At 45.6% G+C, this 23,469-nt stretch overlaps 1 protein-coding gene across 3 annotated transcripts in view; it reads right to left on the bottom strand.

Moving 5' to 3' along the window:
* The window catches only part of tbc1d22a (TBC1 domain family, member 22a), a 73,243-nt gene that overhangs the window by 3,193 nt on the left and 46,581 nt on the right, over positions 1 to 23,469 (bottom strand). For all 3 annotated transcript variants that reach the window (XM_029161177.3, XM_029161179.3, XM_029161178.3), the window contains 3 exons: positions 20,938 to 21,013; positions 14,809 to 14,936; positions 9,098 to 9,193 (listed from right to left, as the gene is read on the bottom strand). In XM_029161177.3, coding sequence (XP_029017010.1) covers positions 9,098 to 9,193; positions 14,809 to 14,936; positions 20,938 to 21,013 — 300 coding nt within the window. The remainder of the gene's footprint in view (positions 1 to 9,097; positions 9,194 to 14,808; positions 14,937 to 20,937; positions 21,014 to 23,469) is intronic.

Below are 23,469 nucleotides of genomic sequence, written 5' to 3'. Positions count from 1 at the left end.
AGAAGGAGCAACTGCTGCTTAATCAACGGTCACAGTCATCACAAAGAACATACATGAGCGCCGTCACGCGTGCTCCGCACACCCGCCGTGTCTGTGGAGCTTCATTAGGAGCGTGTTTCCGTGTGCTAACCATCGCTCCTGTGGGGCTGACGACCCAAACGCCGCCGTAGAGGGGGGCGGTGGGGGCACAGGTGGCAACACTCCACCCTGAGAGACCTCGAGTGGCCGTGTCAGCGACGAATGGGATCCTCCAGGGGCTACGGGGGTGGGGGTGTGTGCGATGTGGTGAACAGGGGTTATGTGTTTTATTGTGTCTGTGTTAGAATGAGCTCATTTGGAGGTAGAGGCCAGACAGTGTGTGTGTGTGTGTGTGTGTGTGTGTGTGTGTGTGTGTGTGTGTGTGTGTGTGTGTGTGTGTGTGTGTGTGTGTGTGTGTGTGTGTGTGTGTTGCAGGGGGTGTTCTTGTGGGTATTTAGGCATGAATATGTCCATTTATCCCACAATACTAACAAACCCATTGATCCGCCATTATTGTATACTGTATGCTACAAAAAAGCCAATTAGCTCTCCATTTTCTACGCTTGGCAGGGCTTAAAGTGGTTAATGGCTATTGATGCAGAGGGGAAAGTAGACTGTCAATAGAGCCAGGTTTAAGGATTTTTCTTCAAAAAGGAGAACCACGACCACAGACGAGCACTAGCATCTATATAGGTTGAGCTGATATGATACATACGTTTTAAAGCAGCTTCAAACGTATCCAGAGAACAACATCACTCCCGATACTTTTAACACACTGACTGAAGCCGTAAACCGGCGCACGGAGATAAAACACGCCATTAAAGTCCACTCTGCCTGAGAAGCGACTCGTCTGTTTGCTGGCAGAACGAGACGCTGCTAAGTGAAGTGAGCACAATGAGTGCCCCGAGTCGTTGGCGGCGTCGCGCCGTCTCCCCCTGCGGTGTCAGCCGAGGCTCCCGGCGGTGAGCGGCTAAAGCCCTGGAGAAATTAATGGGGGGGAGATGACAGGCGCGGTGCTCGCAAACGCACTCGGAGAGGAGCGTTTGCAGCTAAAAATGGAAAAAGTGTCTGTAGTAACTGTTGTATTTCTTTGACACGTCATTCCACCTCCGACCCCCATTCAGCCAACACATCTACATGAACACGCGCATCCGGGGGATGTGCACGCGGCGACTGTCACCTACGCGCGCCAACACTCGGTAATGGTGTTTTGCAGCACCCCGAGGTGTAATGGGCCCAGGCTCTGCTCTGTCGGGGCCATTAGCTTGCTGTAGCTCGTATAATTACACAAAATGGGCACTCTGGCAAACAGTGGGTGCTAATGTAGGAGCGGGGCGCCGTAGCATGTGGAGGTAAGAGGCGACATGCGATGGTAGGAGCCAAGATGCGCCGCGACGAGGGCGCGTGGTGGGAAAAAACCAGCAGATTAACACAGATTGGCTGCGATGGCGCTCAGTGAATAATGGGGGTGTCGCTCTCGCCAAATGAACATGTCGAGGAAATTGTTGTTAATTGATTGTTTATGACAGTCAACAAAAATCTGAAATGATTACATAGACTCTTTTCCAGTGATTATTATACTGGACAATAAAAAAAAAAAAAAGTCGAGGAAGACGGTCGTTCGTCCCTTGGCGGAAACAAGAGGGAAACACTCGTCTTGGCTCAAACCCACACAGCGGCGTCTCTAAAAGGTCAGTGATGAACAGTCGCCGCTGCCAACCAAAAAAACGCTGTCTAGCCGCTTCCCTCCCAGCCTCCGTGATAAGGTAAGCTAGCGGCCTGCTGACCACAGCTTCACATTTATTACGGGGACGGGACGACGCCATCGATTGTCTCATCCGACGAGGCCAAGGCGCTTTTTTTGGTTTAAACGTCTGCTGCTTTCGAAAAGATTTCAATGAAATAAGGCAAAGACAGTTACTCGGCTACAGTGCCACGAACTACTGAAGGAAAAAAAGATGAACGTGAACATAAATCTAGACGGTTTTTATTTGACGACTGTGTACGTCTGACATGTTTAATGTGCATTTGGGCAACGTCGGTCCAAGAACCTCTGTAGGGACATTAATTCACAAAACCATGAAACAGTTCGTTCTTCATAAAGAGGAGATGGAGATGAGTGATGAGAGTAGAACCTTGGGTAATTTAAATATTGTGGGAGTGTGGATGATATTAAAGTATTAGGAAACGGATGACAGATCGGCTGAAAGCTTTCAGTGGGTGTAGGTGTTGAGGTTATCATTTCTGATACTTCAGCCCCTACTGACACCTCATCAAGAGATTTGTTTTAATGGCTGGAATTAAAACAAAAGCGTGTAGGAATGAATCAACTGACATGTGTTTCACAATCAGGGCCTGACAAGTTCATAACCCTTGCAGCCACACGGCCAGAGGGCTGTTGGGCACCTTGGGATCAATCATCGCCCCCAGGAAGGTATGATGCAATCTGCAAACAGACGCACGCTGGCGTTTTGCAGCGCTGCAATTATGAACAGTTGGCAACACGTGCCCCCTGTGAACTGGAGTCCGCATGGCCAACAGATCTTTAACAGGAGCTTTCACCCACTCGGAAAGGTGAGTGCCGTTCTAATCAAGGGTTCGCGATCCCTCCAACAACACAGGGGCATAAAAAGCCTCAATTTGCACTTTGACTGCGTTTAAGAGCAAATTTAAGATTCAATATTTATGTCAAAGTTCACGATGCAGCCCATTTTCTCGATTCTCCATTATTCAAATACTGTGAATAATAAAAGCCAATGTCTCTCTCCTCCTGCTGCAGCAGCAGGTTTATTCCTCATAAGCGGGTCGATATCGTTGTTTGCTTGACATTTGGGGAGGGGAGGGGGCCTCCAACGGGCTGATGAGCAGCTCCTGTTATTCTGTTATCGCCACAAAATCCAGAATCTTTGTATCTTTATTTGCGTGGATAAAGCTCAGCTGATAAGGTCAGTAACGACGCCCAGGCAGCCAGCTAATCACTTCATACAACGAGTCTGAGCTGCTGAACGCCTTTTAAGAGCCTACCGGCAGTGATCAACGGAACCCGAGCCGTGACTGATCGCTATCAACTTTGCAGGAGCTTGGGTCATCGAAATCTTCCACCACAAGTCAGAGTGGAGAAACCCACGCGGCGCAGCTCCAAAAGGTTCTGCTGTCAGCGACGGCGAGCGCGTAGGTGGACGAGCAGCAATGAGAGGAGTTGGTCGCGGAACAAAAGGCAGGGTGGGTTTTCCTGTTACGGCTGCGTACAGCAATTACTTCTACCATATTAAGTTCCGCGCTTCCCTCTCAATTTTTCTCCTCTTGTTATGGTACAAATAGATTCGCACGCCACGTCGAGCACAGCAGGTGGTCCTGTTTCACTCTCAACGCTCTTGAGTACAGTGCCATCCATCAGAGGAGCAGAAAACCACGGACGGAATCCGCCTGACGCAGGAAAAGACACGGGGAACGAAAAAAGTTAATAACAGGCCGAAAGTAGGGAATCAATCAGAGGTGGGGCAGCGCTCGTTCTATCAGTTGGATGAACTGAACGAATGCATCGCAATAGAGAGCAAAGTGTTTCTGGAGTTATGGGAATATATGAACAGCGCTGTTTACAATATTCTGCAGCATTTGTGTTGGCCCAGTAAAACATCTAGAGTGACCAGATGTCCTGATTAAATAGCGGGAGTTCCAATTTTCAAGCATTTGTCCTGGCGTTTTGACAGGGACGCACTTTGTTCCGATAATGAGGCCGAGTGGATTTCAGATTTGCTTTTCTCCCCCAAAATGCAACTTTGTAGAGATCTGTGGTACAAGCGAATGAGTCACTAACTCAAACTGGTGCATTCGTTGGGACAATGGATGAAGGGGGGGTTATTATAAATAGGCAATAAAAAAAGCCACACACAAGTAACAGCCCAGTTCTACATGGAAAAGAAATAGTCATTAGTGCAGTGGAATACAGTGGCAGTGAACTGCAATTACAGAGAGGCTGGAGGTCAGACACAATCAAAAGTGCATGAACATTTTTTTTTACAGGCATCATTCAAAAACCGAAGGTAAAAAAAAAAAAGTAATTGCATGTCCCATCAAAGGTTGTCCTGATTATTCCCCCATTTATTTTTAGTCAACATAAGCACATTACAGCTGAATACAGCACTGATTTCTGTTTGGGTTTTATTTTCATGAGTTGTTTTGGGCTCTGGAACATTTTGTGCATACGCTGCAGGTACTAATATTAAAGACACACACAAAGTATCCAGCGAGAAGGATTTTTTGAAAATTGCCCCTGATACTTGAGATGAAATACAGACTATATTCACAGCGCAAATTCAAAATTCAGATAACTAGCCTGCTAAGATTTTGCCAGGAAGTGGTAGTTAGAACTTCGCTAGGTAGAGTTCTAGGTTTTCATCTGTTTGAAGTGGATCCCAAACAAAGCCCAGCTCTCAGTCACAGTGATTGAAGCAGCGCTGACATTTCCCCAACACTTTGGTTCCTCTGGAGTGGCCTCCTTTCCTTTATTGCCGAGGCTGCCTAACCCAAGGCATTCTCCGCACGTAACTGATCTGAGGACAGATGCTGACATTTACAAAAAGGTCCACAGCTTTTCACACGCTATTAATTAAAGCGAAAACAAATCTTTGTCTTCCTCCTTCACCTCTCCACTCGCGTCCCTCACTACGGCTCTCCCGTGCCGACCGGTGGGGAGGGGGCTGTGCAGCGGCGGTCCGATTCCATTTACGCAGAACTAATAGCTTTGCATTTACATAAACACTTGGCCTCGCATTAACAATCGTGATGGGGATCCTTATGACGGAAGCCATTCAGCGGCGCGCTAATGAAATCTCAGCGTTAGATAGCCGTGACCAAGAGGTTACGCTGTTGGCGGCGAAATCGCGTTTTGTTGTGAATGGACACACATGTGAGCTTGTCCTTGTGCGTCTGTGGATTACTGCTGCTTGAACTCTGACATTGGCAATTAAATCATAGTCAATACACTAACATCTGTAAACAAATCTAAACAAACTGCATGGATTACATGAGCTGTCAGACACAAGGCCTTTACCATTAGGTTTATATTGCATCTACAATGTGGGGTGTTGACACAGAATCCGTTCATGTGCCATTTTAAGTGTCGCGTAGAAAGGCTAAAGCACGAGGACAGCAAGAAGAAATGTAATTTCTGCTTCATGCACATCCACACATCAAAATATATGAGATGAAGTTCCACCATAAAGTATGTGCTGAATAATTGATGGAGAATATACAGGTCCAAAAGCAAAGCGGATAAACATCTGTGCTCAGGCACCACCGAAAAATCTGCAAATGTGAAAAAGGAATGTCTATTTAAAGTCAACTTTTTAGAAACTAATTGAAAAATTGCTAACCTGGAAGATCCTTTCAACACACAAAGAGCTGACATTTGCGCTAAAGCCTGACAAGTGCTCACATTCATGCATTTTGGGCTCCTGGTGTTTGTTGCTGGTTTTAAAAAATACCATTGGAAAAATGGTTATTTTCTGCATCTGAGGCCTGAGGAGCTTTTATCAAATGCAGATTGTCAGAATCTACAGCACCACAATCACACATACAGTATGTGGGGCTTAGGAAGCAAACCACAGTCATTTTGGAGGCCCCGTTGCTTTCTGCAGGTACAGTAGGGGCTAATGGGGCTGGTGCTGCTGGTACGACAGGCCTCCACAGTCCAAACGTGCACAGAACGGTAGTGTGTCAGCTGAAGCAGAACAGAGGAAGCCAGATTGCTTTGGGGAGCGCCTCCTCCTCCTGCCTTTCATTTAGTGGCTTAACCAATCCAGTCCCACAACCAGGACTCGCCTTAGCATGTTTGATAACAATGCACGAATTATTCTTTTTTGTAAATGACTTTCTGCATGGATTTCTTTAATTAAAACTATTAAAGCAAATCAATCATTCGTGCTCTCCCTCAGGACCGCGGGCGTGCAACTTGCCAGCAGGTCGTCATACGCCGCTGCTCCTCACTCTCCACATTGTACATTTAAAGACGCATTTCAAGCTCTTCGCAAAATCACCTTGCAATAGTTGCTAATGAGTTGAGGTTGGTTTGAAAGTCCTTCGCTTTTCCAGGTGCGAACACAGCGACGGGAGGAAAGACAAAAGGGACAAAGGATGAAACAGGGCACTGCAGAAACAAAGAGCATAAAACACAACAGTGGCAGAAAGAAAGGGAGAGTGATGGAAGCGGTGAGAGAGAAGGCCGGCATGAAAGGAGTGGGACGCTTTGAGGGCTGCTGTGTAAAGGAGGTGGAGATAAGGTGCTGCTGAACAGCTCTTAAGAATCTGGCAGGCCCACATTTGAACTCAGCGGCTCAGTGGATCAGAGGCAAAAATCTCTCACAATTAAACCACTAAAGCCGAGCCGAGGCGGAATCTTTACTTTTCTCATTCCCCGCCGACACTAATCTGTGTCATCTCCGCGAATTGTTTAAATATTTGGTAGATGAGTTCGGGAAACGCAGCAATTTTCTCTTAAAGTCACAACCCCTGGAACGAAGGAGCAAAAAAACACCCTCGTTAACGGCTACAGAGGCGCTCGCTGCACGATTCATTTAAATTCAGACGAAATCCTTCCATCCGAAGTTTTGTCGTGATTCTACATCATTCCTGGTCTTCCCATGAAGATGAAAGCTCATTTGCTGTATACTGGGGCAGGAGCAAATGCCAGGCTGACATTTGGCTGCATCTAGTGAGTATCTGGAATAAGTAGAGTATCAAAGAGGAGAATGTAGTCCTACAGCACGATTCTCTCATCTTTGAGTCCAACTGTAGCAATCGGCTCCATAATTTCTCAGACATGCTGAGACTCTAAAGCCTGAAGCCATGTCCTAACAAGTGAAGATGGGAAAATTTACCATTGTCTCTCTTTTTTTTTTTTTTTTTAACTGCGACAGCTCTTAAACTTGTGGACTTTCTGTACACATTCAGAATTTTAAGCTGACCTGGAGACAGCTGAACTGTCTAAAAGTTGGTGCCGTTCACCGACTTCCTGAATGCATTATCATTTTTAACTTCTTCACAGGCCCCTCTGCTGTCAGCGTTGCTGCCTAGTAGTATTAAAATGTGGAAGAATCTCGCTAAACGCACTCATTTTAAACCACTTTAACACTAGAGCGGCTGCACGGCGGCAACGGACGCACAAACGCTGCACGGGCTCGTTTAAAATTCCATACCTGCCCCGCGATCTATCTGAAATGGAATCAAACAAAGAGCCGCAATCTTATTTGAGCGTGAACTTGAGTGAGAGGAGAGGGGAAAAGGGGCGAGAGGGTAAGTATGAAAGTAAGAGCCGATGATTCAGTTGATGTCTCAGCTTCGAAAACCCCCCGACGGCCTCTAGTGTCTCGCTCGGCGGGTGAATCGGCCTTAATCAGCGGGCGTCCAGCTCAAACACAGGTTCCCAGGAACAGTAACCCCCTGCCTAGTGCTGCGTCTGAAGACCTGTACTGATTTATCACGTGGTGGGTGTCGCAGAGAAGAGGGGGGTTGCAAGTGTCAATGCCGGGATCATCTATTATGCAACGTGAGCCCGCTTGTCTGAAATGCAACTGATCTGATTACATCTGTTTTATCCTTAGAGTATCCACTTACAGAGAACTACAGTAAAGCCTGCATGTGCCTGACCTCCAAATTCAAATTCAAAGAGTCATTCATTTTTTTTGTATGATAAGATTTGAATACATTGGCAACATTCACGAGGAGTCATTCAGATTTATTCACTATTCCCTACTCACACTGAGAGAAACGTTTTGGCATTGTATGCTGCATTTTCAAAATAAAAGGTTTGCTAAGAAGACTGCCACTTATCTAATCTTTTTTTAAATGTTCTATTTAACATGGTGAAGTTTTCCTGGGGGCTTTTTCGCTACGTAGGAAGTAAACACATCTAGTATTATCTAAAGCGATACTTTACTCTGAAGGGCTCTCGTTTACTGGAAAGCCATGATATAGCAGGTTCTTTGTGTCTACTTTGAAGGGTGGATATTGCCTCTAAACAGTCAAACTGCAAACTGCAGCCCAATGCGCAGTCAGCTTTAATTAATCATCTGTAACCCTGCACTGAATGCAACTGGGTCTTTGGGAGAGCAGCAGAAGGGTGCACTGTTACAGTATGTGTTTGGAAAGCGGCGACAATGGCATGAAGGTGGAGTAGATTACCTCTGCTGCTGAAGGCTCACAGTTTCCAGGTATCCTGCGCTAACGAAGTAGCTTCAGAGAGACTTTATAATTAGACAGTCTGTCAATTTGTCCGACCAAACTGTCGAACTGAACCGCAAACTGCAGAGGCCTGAAAATTGCATCAAGCGAGAACGTAGCCCGATGTCACTTTGATAGAACCCAGCATCGCACGGCGGCTCGTCATTTGGGATTCATAAACCGGAGTGAACTTGGAGCCACGCAGTCACGGATGTGTTGTCTTTGCTTCTACTGTGGCGTATTCGCATGGGGAGCGGCGACGGAAGACGCGAGAGCAAGTCAAAACGGGAAGAACATGAGACGTGAAAAGAGAGAGGGGGGGTGAACGTTCATGAAGAATGTCAGGGAATGTGAAGTGAAGATGAGAAAGGCGTTTAAAATGCAGTGGAGGAGTAAAGAAGAGGAAAACGAATGAAGAGGAGGAAAAAAAAACGGAGGCGAGGAGAGAGCAGCCAAAGAGCACAGATGACGTTTGTATGCCATGATATTAGACCGTTAGACAGTGTTGCTACTGATAAGAAGCCAGGTCCCTCTGAGAGCTGGCAACCAAAGTCACCTTCTGGCAGCTGTCTACTGTCATCTACTAATGCACTCGCAACGACTTCTGAACCTCGCAGCTAATGACCAGCGAGGTAATGCAGAGGGATGTAGGCCATGAACGGCTCCACCACAACAGCCTGCCGGACGGTTTTAATGCGGCTTCTCTACATAACCGGGACAGCGGAGATTAATTTGCACAGGCGGAAAAAAGCTTTAAGCGGCGTTCTCGCCATCGGTGGCGCCATCGGTGGCGCCAGCTGCGCGTGAAAGTGTACGTATGGAGGTTCACGGCGCCCCCTGTGTCCCGTGTGCACAGTACCTGGAAATCCCTCTCCTCTAAAATCTCCTTCCTCCACTTCACGAGGAAGGCCGCACACACGTAGAGGTGGAAATGGGAGAAGCCCTCTGGTTCAGCCTGGACAGAGAGAGAGAGAGAGAGAGAGGGAGGGAGGGAGGGAGGGAGGGAGGGGGAGAGAGCGAGAGAGAGATATTGATTTGTCGATGAAATGCTGATTTACATAAAGTCAGAGCCATAAAACAAACAGCACCATCATTATTACTGTTACATTGCTTTAAATGGAGCATAAAAATACAAAGCATGTTAAGAGTAGTTCACAAAGCCATAGCCTTCCATCTGATTTTATTTTCAGAATGATTAAAACCCATTTGTCTGCATAAATAAAAGAACGAGCTGAATATGAATCTTTTTTTTCCTGCCATAATCCAGAAATTTACATTTGCAGGGAGACAAAAGCGAGATACAAATCCCTTTTTATTTTCACCGCATTTTATTTCAGCCCTTGTTACATTTGGCGGCTCACGCTTTTTTATGACTTGGCAACGAGCGGGGGAATTAAAGAGGAAGGAAGACAAAGGAGGAGATGTTCCCTGCTTTATGCTTGTGCGTCTATAGGCCTATCACAGGGAAGATAATTAGCGGGCCCTTTGCAGGGAGCCGGCTTTATCGCTTACGTTAAAAGTATATGCCCTCTTAAAAGGAAGGGGACCACAGTCCCTATATGCACAGTGCATTTTTACAAGTGTGATCTTTGCTGAATGGATTCTGACACAGCCACCATCTCTTGTCCCACGGGAACTCACATGTGGAACCGCACAGGTGAACATAGGTATAGAACATGGAGCTCTAACTCTGTCTGTGGGTTCATTTCTTTCAAGGAAGGACCAAAATAACAATTGACAGATATCAAATTAAAAGGTGGAGCATCGAGACGCAGTGCAAATAAGCGTTCAATGACATTGTTATGTCTCATATTTGGGCTTTCTAGTCATTTCCTGCTCGTTGGGTCATCTCGTTACCTCCACATAAACCATCTTCATAACCTACTGCACCAACCTAGTGTGTGTGTGATAAAGAGAGGCGCACAGAGAATAATATTCTGTGACGGCAGAGAGTAAAAAGTATTTCTAACAGACGGCCACGGTGTGATGGGACTTGTAAACTAGCAGGTGATTGGCTTGTTGCTCTAACCCTGCACTTGCGACCACACAAGCCCGCGCAGAGACACAGGAACACAGTGTTTATCAGTCCCCAAAGTTCAGCCCAGCTTTAATTTCCTTTTCTTCTTGGAGTTTACCAGTGTGTGCGTGCGAGTTCACGCTCGGCGGGCACTGGGAAAACTCTCGGGGGCCGAGGCTCTGAAATCCACTTTATTTCTGTTTGGAAACTCTGGCCCTTCCATCTATCCTGTGCTCTCTCAATCTGTCACCTCCCTCGGTCTCATCAGCGATCGTCTGCCACGCGCTCCCGGCTCATTCCCCTTAATATGACTGTGAGGGATAGTTCTCGTATTAGAAAGCGATTTATCTTTATCAAAACTTCTGTTTACACGTAACCTTGGCATCCTGATTGGCCACCAATCATTTCCATGGCAATCTACCATTAACTTCTATAGTCTCCATTTGCTCGGCAGGAATTACTGCTTACAATAGTTTATACGACTCTTTCTAGCAGTTCAGGGATGACAGATGTGTCACAGGTGGCAGTATCACTGACGTGACACTCATTTACTGTAAATTGTTGTTGCGGATATGAATGAAAATGTCATTTTCCGGGTTTGGTACAGCTGATTGCCTAGCCACATTCCACAATACTAGATTCAATGCGTAACATAAGGTATGTTCTACTCATAACCTGCTTATTAGAAGAGAAAAATAAACACAAATTCCTCAAAATCTAATCAGAGAAGTATTTCAAGCTAAGATAAACAATCCCTGGTGCTACAGTAGGTACACTTAAAGTAAAAATAATGTTAATAATAATAGTTGGGTTCAATTTCCAGCCTAAAAGCTTAGCACCTCTCACGCTCTATCTCTCTCCTCCTCCACTGTGGCTGCTTCAGCTCAGGGCTTTCCCCCTCATTACGATTTGCTAGATTAAGTTTGTCACGGGAGTCAAGGTGACTCCGTCAAACTCGTCTCTACCTCCGCGCCTCCATTGTTATGCTCGGTCCTCCCCGCATCTCGTGTCAGGGCGGCCATATTGGATAACACAGGGGGGACGCTGGCTGACAATCAAAGTAGGGGGGGAAAAGTGAGAGGGAGGACTGGGAGAAAAGGGGTGAGCGGGTTACGGAGAGAGGGGCCAGGAGGGAAAGGATGAAGAGGAAACGGGATAGAGGGAGATAGTGAGAGGGTAAAGGTGAACACATGAGGAAAAGTGAAGGCAGACTACTTAACTAGTCGCTCCCCTTCAAAACAAAGCAGCCTGTAGTGGGACCAACCCGTTCCTCTGATGAACAGACTCCAGACAAGGTGAGAAGGTGATGGTGCCGCAGGGTGATTGTTGCAGATGTGAGATGATGTATTATGCACAGGGAAGTGTTGCCTGGATGAATGGTGCGAGTGTGCGACTGCAGGAGGGATCTGAACACTAACAACATTCTGATTCGTCAGTTACAGTGGAAGACATCAGCAAGAACACAAACGCAGATCCGATGACAAGAGTCAGAGGATGATGCAATGCCTTTAAACAGGAAGGAAGCGGGCTACGAGGGGGGAAAAGCGCCAGGAGGGTTGCAGACGGCTCTAAAATACGTTTAAAATCAACTTCAGCGCAGTTTATGTCCGCGTGTGTGCTCCTCCAACGTGCTGTCTCGCTTTAGGCGATGTTTTAAATTACCAAGAACTGAGGTTAATCAGAGGGCAAAAAAAGTGGCAAAAATAATAAAATCTGAACCTCCCTCATGCCGCGTTGAATTTGAGAGAGAAACACTGGAACAGAGGCAATATTTAGAGTTTATACTATACAGTTATATGTAGGCGAGAATGTGCTGGACTGGGGAGAGGGGCAACTATCGATAAAAGGGCCCGTCTCCACGTAAACAAAGCCCTGGAATCCACTCACTTCTAGATACAGTAAAGTAGGTCCTACAAAGTTGTTTCCCCCCTTAAATTACTGGAATAAATTTGAAGGTGCATTTAATTCAGTGAAAATGGACCATTCCACTCCCTATTCATCATATGGCACCAACACCACAACAAATAAAAGGCTGCTATATGCATAACATTCTAAAAATTAGATTAACATATCGCTTAACATGCCACGAATTAAGTTTTAATTCTATTGCCATCATTTTAATTGACTTTATTAAATTCACTTGCGGTGAAGCATAATGTGCTGTAGTCAGCGGATTCAGCCGCTAATTCTCATTATGTAGGAGCATAAAACGCACAAGTGCAAAAATATGCACTTCTCGCAAGACGGATGCAGAATATCAGATTATTAAATTGTTTCATGCAATCGCGTTCCATTTACCTTTGCAGCCAAAGTGAATCTGGTTTGAAGACTCAAAGAGAGATTCGAATAGCATTTCGCATGGCTTGCTGATCTACTGAATCGCGTTGGAGTAAATTGCTCAATTCATCTGCTGGGGATCGACACATACGTTCACATACGCTCACACACGCTACAGCTCCAACAGAGAACGCTTAAATCTTCCACATGAAAACAGAAATGTGTTTCCGAACATCAAAATGTCATGGTATGCCTTCAACGGCCATGCTAATGTTGTCACACTGAGCTACTTGCTAATTTCATGCTCCACACAACAGGGATAATTTGGTCCCTGTCTGTCGATCTGTCTGTCTGCCAGCTGGGGGAGGGAGGGTGAGGGCGGGTGGGGGTGGGGGGGTATATCTGCATTTGTTTTCTGAATCAAAAATCTTCTGTTTGTTCCCCTCTAATCGGTCTGGTTTTACTGTTGCAACGCGGAAACAAAAGTCGAGGCTAAGGAGACGGTGAACCGCGCTGGAGACGACCGCCGGGAACAGATCGGGGGGTGGGAGGACAGACAGGAGACGGCGGAGACGGAGGGGGAGACGGGGCGGGAGGGCGGCAGCGGCCCCGTGCTGGATGGGGCTAGTGAACAGATGGCCGAGCCGCAGAGAGAAGACCACAGCGGAGACGTTACAACGCTCAGGTTAAAATCCCCCCTGAAACACACACAAAGACAGACACAGGAACAAGCTCGGTGGCAGAGGGCAAGGTCTTTCTGTTTGTTACGCCCCAAACACTTCAGTCTGCAGCCCAGCGGCCACAAAGAAACACGAGTAGAGTCCTATTTGCTGGACAAAAGCACGAGAACATGCTGATGTCTACTGTGTGTCCTTGGGCACGGAGCAGATTTACATGTTTTCAGGAGGCCGCCTTGCAGCTCGTGACACTGACATACTGTAATCACGGAGGCTGCTCTTTAAAAATAAATTCTCCACAGGCCTTTTCATGCGTGTCTAATCAATTGAAGAACTCCAAATGTGCACCTGCTTCGACGCCGTGGCCGCTTTAAGCATCGTGGAGAATGAGAACGTGGAGGTGAAGGGAGGCTGGAGGAGTGAATCCACCATGAGACACGATGAAGGGTGAGCAAGCTGAGAGGACACAGGCAGAAAGTGGGCGAACAGAGCAGTTGCAGAACTGAGGGGAAAGTTTAAAAGAGGAAACTGAGGGAAGTGGGGTAGAGATGACAAGAGCGGCTTTGTGCCTCACCGGCAGGCTCCGCTGAAAGTTTCATGAGCAGAAAGGGCTTAATTCCCCCACCAGGGTAGAACTGGAGGCGAGGGACTGTGACAGAGGCCACAGAGAATAAAGGTGTGCTGTGTGTGTGTGTGTGTGTGTGTGTGTGTGTGTGTGTGTGTGTGTGTGTGTGTGTGCATGCGAGGGCGGCAATCCAAATGACATTGTAAACCATCAAATATTTAGAGGATGGATTACAAGTACAAAGTGAACTTGGGGTACTGTCAAATCACAACAAAGCCAGGTTGAATCATTTATTGCCTGTGTCTCTGTTGGACTTTGAGGTGGACAGCGTGTGCGTGTGTTGTCCCCTGCAGGGGGACCCCAAGCTGACTGCGCGGGTTCATTTCCCCGTCACTGTCGTCATTTCATTTGTAAACTGCTCGTCACCGTTAAACATTAATACTGTGTTGTAGTTTTGATGGCACGTAAACAGGGCCTTGCTCGTTTATTTACTTGCTTCATTAGTGCACCCGGCGCCAACCTGACCAACCTGTAAATGTCAAGCAGGGGGAATACGCTGGCTTGTTTCTACTATGCACATACCTTTTCAAAACCATTACGCACTTTCATCTGTTCCCTTCGCGTCTGTGTGACTGCTTCATTCTCATTAAATTGTTTTCGCTGGTTCTGATTATTTCAGCATAATTTCTCTGCTGCTTTCGGTGGATAATCGTTAGCCCCGCTCGCTGGGCTCTTAACTCACTACGCGCGGTGAACAACAGCTGCTTGTTATCCCGCCATAAACCACAAAATGTGTTAGTCTAATATTTACCCCCTCACCTGTAAACCCTTTTAAATGGGCTTGTGCTCTCGTATCCTCCAAGTCCTTTTTGCAAGCAAACACAATATACAAACATACATATACAGGCTAAAAGTCTATATTGTGTATTAATAATGCCAGAATCTAAAATGGCTCATTATTTTCATGTAGTATTTGTGAGTTGTATAAAACTAGGACACAGAGGTGAAAAAACAGCTTTGCGGTGTGTTGGTACCTGGTAGGTGTCCCAGAGTCTGATGGTGCAGCGCAGCGGCAACTCCCTCATCAGGAGGTTGTTCATCCATCGGAAGGCGAACTGCAGATACTCCACCTCGTAGTGGTGCATGTGGCGGTGAACGGACTCTGCGAAACGATAACAACCGGTGTTTATGAAGGTGCTGGGTTGGATTCCTGCTGTCAGAATGAGTCACATTGCTGGATTAAAGCATATAATTGCATGTGAGTCTAGTGGGAAAAGCGGAGTATATTCCGCTGGTCAGTGCCTTCCAAGCATGAGGTTATAAGTTCTGTAATGAATTTCAGAGAAATGACTAATTGTAACAGATTAACAGATCTTGAGCATCAGTTCAGAGTCCGACACACAAACATCAGCTGTTCACATCGGGCTCCATCTACGGACAACACGTGTTGCTGCTCTTTCCTGCAGCAGCGAGCCGAGCAGACGGCCCAGAGAGGGGAGCATACGTCCAGTCAGGTGGCCTCAGCGTGGGTCCCGGCGCCCGCTGAGGGGACGGGCGCGGAGTGGAAATGTCAGCCTGGAGGCTGGCCCGCGTACGAGGCCGAGACGACGGCTGCCTCGGGTCCCGTCCTGCTATTTCTTTTTTTTTTTTTTTAAAATCAACGTTACTTGGTTCTTTACATAACAAAAGATTAAAAATAAACAGCACCCACTGTTTCACTGTCATCAAACCCACGACTCTCAAACTCACCCTGTCTCTCTCTCACATACACACGCATTTCATAATAAAGCTATAATTATAGAGCTGTCACAGAATCGAACTACAGCATCCTCTCCTCTCACACACTGGGCTCCTAATCAGGCCTGACTGACAAGCGCACACACACCTACCGCTTTAATAAATCTTTAATAAATTAATAAATTGCTCAAACAATAAGAAAGCTATTTCTGGAAAGCAGCACATGCGTTACTCTCCTACACAGGTTGCCGACACTTGAACGATACCTGCCTTCCTTTTGCGTGCACATGCATGTTTAATGACTGCGCGCGCCGCCATACGAGCGTGGTAAACACGGAGCTATTATTTCACACTCCTCTCCGCAGTTTAATTATCACATGCTGCTGTAAAAGCATAAACAAGGCAAGCTCATTAGCGGCGGATGCGTCGCGCCGACAGATCTAGCTAGCTGCCAAACAGAGGGGGGGAAAGAGTGGAACGACTTTAGACAATGTTAAATTACGCTAATGAACTCGCTCGGCCCGGTATTAATGAATTCGCCGAATGTGGAGAATGAGGGAGAGTCTGTCAGGAGGAGTTGACGCACGCACTAGACCCCCTACAAAAAAGAACAAAGCAAAAGAGAGCGCTGGAACATGAAGCTACTGTACAGATACGGGCTGCTGTCACAGCGCTGAGCATGCTGGGTAGTGTGGTGATGGGGGCTGAGGGAGGCGGAGGATGGCATCCTTAACCTCGGAGTGATGGATAAATCTCGCCTTCCTTCCTTCTTGTGGTTAGAGCTCAGGATGGAAGCCGCTGCCCTCCCCTCTGGACACTCGGCTTGTGAAGTGCGGGCGGACAGCATGGGGGGGTCAGAGGTCATACAGTGACTAGTGAGCGGCTCCCGGGAATTTGCTGATGAGACCGTTTCCTCCTGACTTCATGCTCTCCTTGGTGCAAAATGTAATTACCGTCACATTGCCTCCATCCCCTCGCACTCTACTCCACCACATTCTCACGCGGGCTCTTCTAATGCAGACGTTTCGTCGCTATTCCCTTCACTACTTGTCTCTGGAAATATGGGCTTCAAGCAGATATAAAATAAATCTTGTCTTTCTAACTTCTGGCATTATCTTTGATTTTATCTTTACTTAATCTGCGAGCTTTGCTGTATATGAAAACTAATACTGCACATACAGTACTTGTTCACATTAATATGGAGCCTGTTATTTTGTCTTGCGCTGTGAGGGTGCATTCAGCAGTTTATGTAAATATGTTATACAACCCAATTTGGCTGTGTTTGTGTGTGGGTGTGTGTGAGAGATACTGATAGTGTCTACAAAATATTTTGTGTAGATACAGTACTGGCATGTTTTTGCTCTCTATCAGGAAGACGTGTACATGTTAAAGATTATTAACCAGGCAATTCACTTATTTACTTTATGTTTCTATTCTATACGGTACATGACAAAGGTAATTATTCACATTTAACCTTCTGCAGAGGAACAAGCACATTTATAATGTTACGCATAGATTAAAAAACATTTCAGAAAATGATGTGTGAACACTTGCTGTTCAGAAACGTGTTAGGAGTTGGAATAATAGAAGAAAAATTAGCATAATGAAATGTCATTTGAAATAACAATATTTCAAAATGTGCAGCATCCAAAAGTCAGGAAATGAAACAAAGTCAGAGGGAGAGGGATAGTAGCCAGAATACTGGAACATTGGGGATGAAGGATTCATACATTATGCAGAGACATATAGTCTTTATATAAATGTCTAATGTAGGTGAAACATGCAACTTCTGTGGGCACACAGGGTAGGGTGCGCTGCAGGGCTGATGTCTAGAGGACTGTGTGGGAAGACTGGGAGAGATGCTGTAAATGACATCAGGGCAGGTTAAAAGCATCCGGAAGAGCCCATGAACTTAAAACAGCCCTACAAACGTCATCGTGGGAAAAGAAAAAGAAGCAGCAGCTACAGCTTGAACATTCAGTATGAGTCTGATGTTTGGTCAGCGTCACGCAGACCAACTGCGGTTTATTTCAAAGCGATACAAACCCCCACTATTGCGTATTTGGCCTTTCATTATGTAACACAGTCTTCTTACACAATGCACGCTCGGAGCGTGCACTGCCAGCACCCCCCTCCCTCCATTTGCATAAATGAATTCACCTTTGGGCAATTTGCATGTTGATGAACTTGTGTTAATGCACTTGCATGGAACAAATACACAGAAAGAGATAAGGGAGAGATAAAGAGATCAGAGAAACATTACAAGCATGGTGACAAAGTGGCTTGTCTTTGGAGGAGGTACACGCGCCGGCGTCAAGCAAGGCTAATGGGAGTTAGCGTCACTTGTTACAAGCGGGATAATTACAGAGAAGGAGTTGGGGGTCTGGGGGTTGGGGAAGCTGAGGGAGAAACAAAGATATTTCAAAGTAAAAGCCTTCTTACAATGTCACCCACTGTTTTTAACTAAAAGAATCAAAGCGGAAGATAAACATCTTTGATTGCGTTGCAGTTTTATGGCCTCTTTGCCTCAACTTGAATTAGATTACACGCTGTAGGACTGGATACACAGATAAATAAAAGTACTTCACAGAGTATCCAAACACTTGTGGAAAATGTTTGATCATGAAAATCCTATTCTGAGCAAAGACAAATGTGATTTTTTTTCATTGTGATTGTTGACTGAGCGGCGGCACGTCCTCAAACTCCCCCACTTGACTCGTGCACTTTCTTCAAAGACACCTCGGCGTTAACACCTGAGGGAGGAGGGAGGTTCTCCAGCTGTTCCAGGACATAAAGTGGTGATTTTACGGTTATTACACTTTATCCCTAAAACCTGGAAATTTATTGTTGTCTTCTTCAAGTCTGACACCTTTGAAAGTGATTTGAAAGTAAACCAAGGTTTGATCAGTGCAGCGTTCTCTGTGCGATTGACCAGAGGCGTAAAACTTCTCCAAAGACACCTTCATGTTGCAGCACAGACTTACTGAAAAGCCACCTTATGTTAGCTATCGCCCCTTAAACTGACTCTTATCAATGCTAAAAACAGGCAAATAGCTGGATGCAAAATATTTTAGTTCATTTAAAGTGATACAATAAAAGAATATTGCATTTGGCCATAGGAACAACAAAAACCCTCAGATTGACTCTCAATCTATAAAGACCAAATCGAAGTCCATTTCAAACGTTTTATTGACCCGGATCCAGGCTCCAACATCAAGGCTGTAACTAAATCAGGATTTTATCGTCTAAAACAAATGGTGAGACGTGGAGGCCTCAACTCCTGAGCATAAAAGAAAGAGGCAGGAACTGATTCATGCCTTCATGTCTAGCAGGGTGAAGCCTTTTTACGCCTCAAGACCGGGTTCGACGCCCCGTTTGTCCGATGAGCCCAGTAAACAAGTTCTTCTGAAGGTAAAGTGGCCGCTAGTGGAGACTTCACAAACGAATGCCTCACGCTCAGGCGTTTTTCTGCCTTACTATGCAAAAGCTCCCGCAGGCATTGGCTGGTGGGGTACACGGTGTTAAAGGCTGCACATTATTTTTCTATCGCTCAGTGCCAGCATACAGTACGTGCTCGCTTCCCTCCACCTGACAAAAGCAGATGCAGCCATTTAAAAAGGAACACACAAGAGGTGACAGCGGCACAAGCCAGACACATCAGCATCGTCCTTCCCTCGCTGACCTAGTACTGCAAACACGGCCCATTCTCCACTGTCATATCTTACACAAGCCTAAACTGAATACCAATGCAACAGCTATTAGCCATTTTATGCTTATTAGCCCAGTAACGAGGTAAATATTGCTCCTACTGCTCTGACCACCAGAGCAATCTAATCAAACAGTGTTAGTGCTTTAAAATGCTGCAACTATATAAAATAAACCGTCCATCGGTAAATAAGAATCTGATTAATCTGTATCACCAAACATCTGCCAGTTATAAAAAAGATAAGACCCCACTGCTTGTCAAAACACACGGCACTCTGTATAACCCTGACAACAGCTGATAGGTAATTTGGGAATAGATGAGTAGGCTATTGTTCCCGAAACAGATGCTATGTAGACAGAAGGGCGAAAAACAATCCAGTAATGCAAGATAAGAGCTATCTGTGATCTCATTAGAGGTGGTAATGTCAAGCCAGCGAGGTATAAAATGGCTCTGCCCCAACTGTGATGACAGGGCACTTATGGAATAAGATACAGTATAAAAATGTGGAGTCATTTTTGTGTGTGTGCCGTGCCGTGGAGGAGCCCGGGTGGTTACTGAGTATTTCTTTTGTGTCAGTGCATTTATTTTTAAACGCGTCGTCTCCTGACTCACGTTGGCACAGTCTTCCTTTAAATAAATCCACTAATACAAGAACAAGCCTGTGAATAGACACACACACACACTGCTTCATGCATTTGAATGCAGCGAGTGAGTCCTCCCTTCTCTCTGGGTGACAGGTTGGACAGCACCAAGGTCAGCCAAGAACATGACCACCGCACAAAGGCTTGCTTTGATATGACTTTGTTCCCCCTAATGCATTGTGGTTTGCTGAAAGCACCGGCAGCTTTGCTTGGTCGAGAGTTCGTGTAAAGTGTCATACGGGCATAAATTAACTTGCTGGGCTTAACAAGCCGCAGGTCTGTTCTAATATTAGCCAACATTTCTGACAGTCACACAATTAACAAACAATTACTTCGCCGTGTGCATCTCATTTTAACAAAATCATTTGTCATGAAAAAAAGTTGAAGCAATAGGCAAAGTGTTGCCAGGAAGAAACAATAGAATGTATGCAAGATAAGTATTATGTAATCAGTGCAGCTCTTCCTCCACGCTGCCACATGCATACATTTATGAGCTAAACATAGCCTTGCTCAGGCACTTAAGAGTAATGAAAGAGGCAAAGAGATCACAACAAGCCCCATCCTTGAAATGTTCACACACGCTGGAAGCACAAGTCAACATTTCCCTTGTCTGACTCTCGGTGAGACTAAAAATCATACAAAACCTGTTATGGTTCACATTCAGCCCAAGTTACAAAAGGTAACAAAGGACACCTAAGGCTTTTGCTCTTTTCCTCCTCCGAAAACAAATTTAAAAGAAAAAAAAAAACAAGAAAACATTTGCGAGTCGTCTTTCAAGGCTATTGTTACGCAGACAATCTTGTAGAGTGTGATTTTTTAAGTGCATTTTTACTTATGCATGAACATGTTTGGTGTGTTTCAGACAAGGAGGGGAGTACAAAAAAAACAAACAAACAAACAGAAAAGATGGATGATACACTGGCCGGAAAAGAAAATAAAGCAGAGCATGGAGAGCAGTAAGAGGAGAGTGGAAGTGTAGAACGAATTGGAAATCAAGTCAGAATGCTTGAGCTGTGAGCAGAGACTACTTTATGGATGGGTGGAAGGATGGATAGATGGAGGCAAGGCGGATGACTCACCATCAATCCTGCTGACCAGCTCCTCCAGAGCCTTGACTTTCCTCTGGATGCCTGGCTGGGCAAATGTATAGTTGTCCTGAGTGGAAGAGAAACCAGAAGGGTGTCAATATAGATCAAGGTTCATTTATAACAGTTGTTTCTTGGTAATATGCATTTAAAAGTCCAGTGCTAGCTCTCATCACAAATGAATGTGTCATTATATACAACACGAAGGTCAGAGCTGTAAACTGATACGAGTCCTGTGAATCTGAAGAAGAGCATGAAGCAAAAAACTGCACGATAAAGCAATAAAATCAAGAGGTGGGTGGATCAGGAAGCGATCAAGCCGATATTTCATTACATGGGTATTCGTCACTTAGTGTAATTCCTCAGGAAAGCTGTGAAACTGAGCGCTTATCGATGAAGCGTCGCATCGGCGTTCCGCGGCCATCTGGCCCGGCGGAACACGTTCGGAGGGTTTGACGTGTCACGTTTTCACTCGTGCAGGTCTGAAGTGTTTGCCAGGCCTCGTTTCACACCTCACACAAAAACCTGAGCCATATTTATAAAAAAAAGAAAAAAAAGAAGAAGAACAACAACAACAACAACAACGGCAAATAAAGAAAATAGGCCACGTAACTAGCACTAGCATGACAAAACATGTGCAGCTCTGGCCTTGAAGACAAAGTAGAGGGCTGACTGTGAATGTGGGTGGAAGAACATAACAGGTGAGCTGCAAATGGGCCCTGGCCTCATATTTGGTGTGAAGTGGCAGAAAAACAAACCATATAGCAGACTTTTATATAATAAAAAACATAAAAGTGAGCTGATTGCTGAGCTGTACCATGGAAACTACACGGGTAGAACATGTGTAGAACATTTCATTCTAGCGAACGTTAGCTTAAGGAAATATTTGTAGGATCTTTTCATAGGTGGGACATGAACCCAGATGCGATGACGAAAGTGAGCGGCCCCTGTGGGTTAAACCTGCGGAACACAATGCAGGCGAGCGCAGCGCACAACGGGGCGGTGGAGGGGGTGGGGGGGTGGGTTACATTTCCTTGAGGGGTCATTCCAGTGTGGCTGGAGAACAGCTGATGTGGCAAACTTTCCAACAGATGGAGCGACAGAGAGAGGGAGAGAGAGAAAGCGGCGAGCGGGAGAAGTCTTTTAGCAATAAACAGCTCCCGCCGTCCTTCAGGCTCAGCAGAACCGCGGGCGCGTCTGTCCCGAGTCAATCAGTGGCTGGCGGTGTAGAAAAACCGCATTCTCCACTGCCTTTGTTTGTCACTCATCCATCTATAGCAACCCTCTATTGTCTCTAAATGTAATATACGCTTCCGTCTGATGCTTGTCGGAGCCTATTTAGGGTGAGTGACGCGTGGAGGAGAGCAGCCAATTCCTGACCTCCAGTCCTCCCATCGTCCGTCTGCATTTGTTATTGCTGTTTGTCATGAATGTACAGCCTTGATCCGCTGTCTCGCCTCCCTGACTTTCCTTCCCCTCGCTCCTTTTTTCGCTACCGCTCCGGTATTAATGTGGTTACGTGCTGAGCAAGTGTGAGGGCCACTACAAGTAATTACATTTGCATTATTGAAGCCGCTGGCTTTAATCAACTGCCCTTCCTTCTTCCTTTCTCTCTCTCTCTCCCCATCTTCCTCTTTCTGCATTTGGCCTCCGTCTCTAAATCACCACTTCACATTTTCTACTTTATTCCTTCTGTTCAAATTCTGCTCCCACCTTTTCTTGTCAGTATCTTTGTTTATCTCTTTCTTACCATCACACTCTTTATCATTTAAATTTGTCCTGCACGTTCCCCTCCACCTTGTCTTGTCACTATCTCCATCCCTCAACATCTAGAATGATTACTTGTCAAATGTGTGACTCATCAATTTTCCTCCTATTCAACAATCTGTGTTCATTTGATTTCTTTTCATACAGAGAGCCACAGGTTTTACATTCATATATACAATATCTCCTATTTTCTATAACTTTCAGACATCATATGTATTACCTGTAACAATATGCCTATTTCACATTTCATTCATTGAAGTTTCCTTTCTTCAACTTTTTAAAACAGGACTTTTAGTATTGTTCTATTTGGCTGTACTTCTCCCATCGCTGAACTAAAAATGGAAAGAAGCGGCACACTTCTTTTTCCTCCTGTTATATAATTGTGATTTACGTGCGTTATATAATTGTAGCCAGATGTTTGGAGAAAAAAAAAAAAAAAACACGGTAATGCATTTGAGGGTCAAGAGGTTTTGAAACTCCGGTCCGCCTGTACTTTCTTTGCTTATCTCTCCTTTCCCTCCCTCGCTCATCCTCCTCTTGCCCTCTCTCTCCCCTCCATTCTCACTGAAGCCTCCATATTTCGCCCTCCTTTGCCGGTTATCCTCTATAAATCTTGCTCCGGTTCTTCATCATCCAACTCTCCTCCTCCTCCCTCTCCCCTTGGTTTCATTTCTCCCTTTATCAATCTCTAAATCTCCCACCTTCTGTTCTACATTTCAATGTCTGGTTTCATCACTTTGGTGGTGCTAATGAGGCTAG

The sequence above is a fragment of the Betta splendens genome, chromosome 9 (assembly GCF_900634795.4).
Source record: "Betta splendens chromosome 9, fBetSpl5.4, whole genome shotgun sequence".
In the NCBI taxonomy this organism is placed as follows: Eukaryota; Metazoa; Chordata; class Actinopteri; order Anabantiformes; family Osphronemidae; genus Betta; species Betta splendens.
Note: the sequence above shows the minus strand (reverse complement) of the source record. Positions and strands in the feature narration are given on the sequence as shown.